Source organism: Microtus ochrogaster, chromosome 2 (genome assembly GCF_000317375.1).
Source record: "Microtus ochrogaster isolate Prairie Vole_2 chromosome 2, MicOch1.0, whole genome shotgun sequence".
Taxonomy (NCBI): Eukaryota; Metazoa; Chordata; class Mammalia; order Rodentia; family Cricetidae; genus Microtus; species Microtus ochrogaster.
Window position 1 is genome coordinate 42,727,870 of NC_022010.1, and position 7,150 is coordinate 42,735,019.

At 39.7% G+C, this 7,150-nt stretch overlaps 1 protein-coding gene across 3 annotated transcripts in view; it reads left to right on the plus strand.

Annotated features, from left to right (window-relative positions):
• Znf148 (zinc finger protein 148) overlaps nt 1-7,150 on the plus strand; it is a 123,585-nt gene that overhangs the window by 71,561 nt on the left and 44,874 nt on the right. For all 3 annotated transcript variants that reach the window (XM_005344866.2, XM_013351452.2, XM_026785706.1), the window contains exon 5: nt 5,298-5,423. In XM_005344866.2, coding sequence (XP_005344923.1) covers nt 5,298-5,423 — 126 coding nt within the window. The remainder of the gene's footprint in view (nt 1-5,297; nt 5,424-7,150) is intronic.

Here is a 7,150-nt window from a genome sequence, read left to right on the forward strand (position 1 = left end):
TACACCTGTGTAAATTTCTGTGCACCATGTGTTTGTAGGTGCCCTTGGAGGCCAGAAATGTCTGATCCTCTGGAACTGAGGCACAGGTAGTTGTGAGCCACCTGATGTAGGTGCTGGGAACCAAACCTGGTTCCTTTCCGAGAGAAGTTAGTGCTCTTAACTTCTCTACAACCCCGAGAAAATAACTTTCATAAAATTAAACATTTTATGAGAAGTGAGTTGTGCATTTTTGTAGCTTTCGTCATAGTCTGACTCAGTATAAAATGTTTAGATTCTATACTTGCTAATGCATCCAGACTCTGATCCTGCCACCTGTTAAACAACCATAGACTGATACTGTACTCAGGAGAGTGCTTGTGAGTAAGGAAAGTAGTGTTGTGACAGTTGTTTGATCAAGAAATACGACATGAAGAGTGTGTCACCACCCTCCAGGAGTCTCCCACACTTGAGAGTCATTGATGTGAATGTAGTAAAACACTTATTGGAAGTGTGCTATTGAGCCAGGTCAGAGCAGTTGCTGTGCGGCAAAGGAGAGGACTTGAGTTCATGCAGTGTCATGGAGGTTAGAAGAATGGAGTTTTCAACTGAAGTGGTCAGCACTGCTTCATTAAGACAACTTGATTAACTCACTTCATTTACCTTGTCTGGTTAACTATAAGATGCTGACATTGGAGCAGCATTTACATTTATAGCAACAAGTATCCGTGGGATTCTGCAGCTTCCTCACAGTCAGATATGGTTTACAAGAGTTTGTATACAGTCATGGGTCAGGCAGAGGAGAAGGTGTGATTCGTAACCCAGAAACCTCTGTTCATCAGTGTGTGCATTTACCTTTCTACCCTAATCTGTAGCTTTGGGAGCTTAGCATTTGAAATCTTCCTGCTGGCTGACTGTAACTAGTTCTGTCAAGTGTCCAGAGTCAGCCTGTAGCTTTCCTTTCCTTCCTCTCTCCTCCTGTCTTACACCTTAGATATCTCCTTTCCTGTATTCCATAAGCATCTCAAATGGTGTTAGCATTCTTTCTTCAGCCCAGCATATTTGCAGTACCAGTAATTGTGTCATAGCTTTCTTTGCATGCTTAATATTTGCTATACTTGTGATCATCTTGTTTCAGATGTGTTCTAGGCAATGCTTTGGGACAGGTTCCTTCTCTTCCTTTTTGCTTAGCTGTGTATTACTTTTACTGTCAGCATAACTTTGGAATCAGTTATTTGTTTGGATTATAATTATATATGGATTATACTTACAAAATCTTTGACTTTAAGAAGAATATTAAGCAGAAAAGTTTGGGTTCATAAGAATGTATAGCAGACACTGCATTGCATTTCTGAGAAGAGCAATAGGAGCTGATGGAGCCAGAGGTGAGGCGGTTGTAAAGAGGTGTAGAAACAGCAGAACCTTGGGGATGGGTGGGGGAAGCCATTAACAGAGTTAGAGGGAAGTTGAAAGGTGCTTTTCTTAGTAGATAAAACAATAAATGAATGAGAATTCAAAAATTGAAAGTTGACAAGAATATAGTGCTTCAGATGTGTTTGCTAGTAGATCACAATAAGTCATGAAGGCTGGGATTAGTAGCTGGTTATTGATTTGTTGCCAACAAGGCAGTATTATTATCCTGTTCCTCACTAGAGAAGCAGTTTATAGTAATGTGTTTACAGAAAGCTCATAATGAGATGATACCTTAAGTTAGCAGAGTTGGTGGCGTAGCTAGATTTGTATGTAGGGTGTTGGGAACAAGAAAGAAGGGACCAAAATGATCTCAAGGAGTTGGTTATCTTCATTCTGGGAGATAGGGAGAGGAGAATAAGTGAGCATTTCTAGACCTCATTAATATGTCAGCCAGTGTCTGTGTCTGTTACATTATTAGTGTTACTGGGTTTGGGGACAAAGTTGGGGAGGAAGGCAAGTTGTGAAGTAAAAATTAGAAGGAGTAAATACTGACAGAGTTGTAAATCTAATTAGGTCTCTTGTTTCATCCATGAAACCTGTCAAGTTGCCATCTTTTTCTAGTTCTCTCTTTGCTGTTTTTCCTTTGTACCGTTTCATTCATTCATTTAGTTAGAGAATGACGTGTTGTCTTGAAGTATTAGGTTTTTGTTACGCGCCAGAACTATGCCATTTGTACATTTAAAGACTTGGGAAAAAGAGATTTCATATAAGAATGTGTTCTTCATATCTAGAGTGGGCACTTCACACATAAGAGCTCAGTAAGTTTTTGTTTTATTCTTTAAACTTGACTGAATTTGGCACCAAACAGGCACTTAGTAGCAAGTAGATGAGTACAAAATAGAGGAAATTACAACAAAAAGTGTTTTTTGTGTGTACATGGCATCTTTAAATGGTAAGACATACTTACTAATAGATAATTGAAATAAGTTTTAGGAAAAAATGTCATTTTGTACTCTGAACTTGAATTAGATTATTTATGTTCAAGCTACATTTGAGACTGTAACAGAACCACTTGGAAGGGAGGGCAATTCGTGGGATGCGTAGGACTCGGGGGATTCAGACCATGAGAAGAGCAGAGAGTTTAGAGTTTTAGGTGGTGACACACTTGGGTTTGATTGCTGGGTTTTCGAGCCAGTCACACTGATATTTCTATACCGAAATTCAGGCTGTCAGGTAGCCATGGGGATGCTTTAAGGGGAATGGATGACATGACTAAACTCAAACGACAAGGAACACCAGCTAACAGAAGTAGCAGTAAAAAGCCCAGAAGGGAAAGTTGTTATCCTCACACTAAGAGGAGGATCCGTTGGGGTTCTTACAGCAGTTTAGGTTTGAACAGAGAACAAGAGCATAATGACATGACAAGGCAGTCATGGTCACAGTGTATTCCTGCCCGGCATTGACCTTTCCTTGCCTGGGCGGAGTCTGAGGTGCTCTGGCCTTTTGTCAAAATTGTGTGAAGTCCCTTTCCCAGGAAATCATCTTTCTCCTGCCACTGGCACTTTGGGCTTTGGCTGTCCCCTTCTCTGGCATGAGATTTCTGGGGAAATAGCATTTTCTTGGGGCCAGCATTTGAATGGTCTCATAGGCAGTGAGAGCTACCTTGTTCTTATCAGAACACTTAAATCATTAGCACCTTTTGTTTACTTGGATGATTTTCAGAGACTTTTGCTGTATTTTACAGCATAATTTCAGAAAAATTTGTTTTCATTTTAAGGAGAAATTTAAAAGGTTGTGGTGAAGAGGTGGTTGACTGAGCATCCTCGTCCAATGAGAATGGTCTCTGCCAGTGTGTGTTAAAGACAGAACAACAGTGTTGACATTACTATATCTCCTGGTCTCTGCCAGTGTGTGTTAAAGACAGGACAGCAGTGTTGACATTACTATATCTCCTGGACTCTGCCAGTGTGTGTTAAAGACAGGACAACAGTGTCGACATTACTATATCTCCTGGACTCTGGTTTTCTAATTATTATATAGTAAGCATTATTTCTTGGGTAAAACTATATACAATTTCATAATTACATATTTGGTAATGATTTGTTGAAAAGGCTAGGAAGAAAGTGGCTACTAGTCTGTAAAAATGTTGAGTATTGGAAGGGGAAACAAAAAATGTTGAGCATAAAACATTGGTTTTATTATTTGATTTAGTTTTCTTTTGATATGATCAGTTTTTAGAATTTTATACTGTTTTCTTAAAAAAGACATCAAGATGTAAATGTAGACATAAGTCCCTGCTGTTGTGTTGACGTGTTGGAACCTAACCTTTCTTGTGTTGTAACCTCAGTGTTAGTTCCTTAGTGTGAACACTGTTAGGTCTTACAAACATCCCTGTCCAAGACCTCATTCATCTCTTTTTTTCCCTCTGGTTCAGTGAAGTTTCTCAGCTTCTTCTGCTCTGGTTTTGTTTCTCAGCAGCCTATCAGCTCTTCAGCACTCTGCATAGTTTAGTGCACAGATGCATACAGTCACTATGTAGGGTCAACAAAAGATGGGAATACAGTTTTGGGGTAGGTGGTCACAAAAGACTTTTATTTAAGCATGACAAGCAGAAAGTAGGGAGGTTTTATTCAGTGTGCAAACCCGGGTAGAAAGATATACAGAGGTCCAAAGCTAAGCCTCGTGTTTTGAGCACTGCCCAGAACTTTAGAGTTAGAGGAATCCCGTGTAGGAAATTAAAGATCAGCAGTCCTGTCATGGTACGGTTCTCCCATCGTCGTCTTAGCTCTACTTGGTCTTGAAGAAGTCTCTTGCTTACAGGGATGGGGTGGTTATGAGGATAAGATTACTTCAGCTCCAGGGGTCTCTGTCCTCTGAGGATATGCTGTCCTGGGTATCTACGGTGACACAGAAGAAAGGGTAAGGACAATGATTTATCTATGCCATCGACCATCCAGGAGATGAGACAGATTACACAGACACTTCAGAAGTAAAGGTGACAAACAAAATCAGAGTAGAGAAGCCAGGCTTTTATCCTGAATTTAGTCACTTCGAAGCACAAATGAGGAGTCGGCACATTTTGGCAAAGGTGGTTTCAGAGTGCCTGCTACAGTCCTCCCTTGTGTATGGATACCCTCAATCTTGAGATAACTAGGACATCAGCTAATCTAATCTTGCAGGTTGCCTGGGCGAATGATAAGCAGTATGTATGAAAGGGCAGACCCTAATGACAGAACATATAGGTAAACAGAACAGGGTGTTTATGTCTGAAAATAGGAGTGTCACTGTAGAGAGTCATTTCTATGGGAGCCACACTTGTTACAAGCATGAGTATGAATTCTAGTGAAAGGAATTTAGTGTCAGGTAACCATGCATAACTTCCTGGCTGTAGTTACACTTAAAAGGGTTAACCCAAGTGACTTTGGTTTTGTTACTGATTTTAAGACAAGGTTTTGCTGTGTAGCCTGGTGTACCTCAGCCTCATGATTCCTTCCCTTTAGCCTCCCAAGTGTTGGAACTACGGCATGTGTTACTGTACCATTTCAGTTCTGATACCCACCCCACACCCCTTGTCTCTGAACAGTTTTTCTCTAACATTGTGGACTCTAACAGAGTGGACTTTGTCCTGGTTGGTTTGATTTGGTTCCCGTGTGTAGGGAGAAGGGACAGATGACAAGGAGTTAATAGCAGTAAACATTTTTGACTAAATTCAGACAATTTAAGAAGTATAGAATGAGTAGGCAGAGCCTACTTGGAACCCATCCTCAAGTTTAATTCTGTCTGCCCTGTGGGTGATGTCCCTAGCATCACCCAACACCCCTCAGGTTATCTTGTTAGAAGCTGTACTTCTGCACAATGCACATTGGACTTTATGCATTTCTAAAATCAGCTTTGTTTTTTTTAAACAGATAAGTGTAAAGCAGGAAATTACTTTTACTGATGTATCTGAGCAACTGATGAGAGACAAAAAACAAGTCAGAGAGCCAGTAGACTTACAGAAAAAGAAGAAGCGGAAACAACGCTCTCCTGCAAAAGTAAGAGAATGTGTTAAGGTGTGGTCACTAACCTTTTAATTTTAAACTGTTGGATTATCTTGTGGGCAGGAACCTATTTGGACTTTAAGCCAGATGCAGAAGTCTTAACATGGTTTAGTACAGTTGGTGTGCTATCCCAGCTTCCGCAGGAGGGATAGAGAAGAGATACGTACGTACTTGTGTAGACGTGGTGGGCCACGACTTTTAATTTCTCTTTCTCCCACCTGTATCCCTTTTTTTCTGAAAGTGAATTTCTGTGTTTCCATATCTCCCTTGTATTTAAAAACTAACACGATATTATAGGTTCTGACTTGTTCATAATTTAATACAAGTGTTAATGTTTTGTGAAAGTTTACATTGATTATTCATCAGAGACATCTTTAATAGAATGTACGCTCCCTGAGGGCAGAGACCTATTTTATCTGTATCAAAGGGTCTGAAGGGGGAGGCTTAAATGAACCCTTAATATTTTGTGGCTCAAGGAATGGGTTGGTAATAAATGCTTTTAGGAGTTGGTCTGCTTTTCTGTGTTTTTCTCTTGTAGTGGCAATGTCTTGATGTTCCCTAGTATGTAGTATTCATCTTCATAGTTACTTCTCCCATGCTTTTACCCTATGGAGTAAGGAAGCGACTCCTCCATCCCCTTTTTAAAAACGGGATCTTATATATCCAAAGCTAGCCTTGAACTTAATTTATAGCCAAGAATGACTTTGTGTTTCTGATTCTCCCGCCTCTACCTCTTAAGTGCTAGGATTACATAGGAGTGTGTCACCATGCATAGTGTTAGACAGTGCTGGATACTGAACCCAGGGTTTGATGCATGCTGCACAAGTGCTTTGCATCCTGAGCTACATCATTAGTTCCCCATTTAAATATCATATTACAATATGATTTTTTTTCAAGCAGGGTCTCAATATGACCTGGACTGAGCTGGGTTTGAACTGGAATCTTCCTATCTCTACCTCCTGATTATGATTTACAATGCTGATTCAGTAGCAGGATCTTTTTGATGGCTACTTACTGTATTTTTATTTAAAATCATAATCATTATTGTGTACAATTATATACTGTAGTTGGCTAGAGCAACCAGTACAAGAACAGATTGCTAAAGTTTAGCGGTTTTGTGAGCCAGTTGATAATGGCATTGTTATCTATTAGCATTAACCATGGTGGGGATGTTTACACCATGGAGATGGGAATTGCTTCCTGCTCCTCATTTCTCATTGTTAGAACACTCCTTGCTGCTGTCTTAGGGATATATATAGAGCATATGCCCATTGTGTCAAAGTTTAAAAATTACAGTATAAAATAATTGAGTTTTATTTCTTTTTTTTTTAAAGATTTTATTTATTTAGTATGCAGTGTTTAGTTTGTGAGTATGCCTGCACACCAGAAGAGGGCACCAGATCTCATTACAGATGGCTGTGAGCTACCATGTGGTTGCTGGGAATTGAACTCAGGACCTCTGGAAGATCAGTCAATGCTCTTAACCTCTGAGTCATCTCTCCAGCCCCTCAAGTTCTATTTCTAACAGATTTTGATTCTCTGCCATAGTTCTGTTTTCAAAATTTAGTGGATTTGTGTAAATGTAATTTTCTGATTTTTCAACTGTACAGTCTGTTTAACCTATTTTTTTTACTAAAAGTTAACAACAGTAGTCTTTTGTTTTTATAGTGCTAGGAATCTCTCTCTCTCTCTCTCTCTCTTTCTCTCTCTCTCTCTCTCTC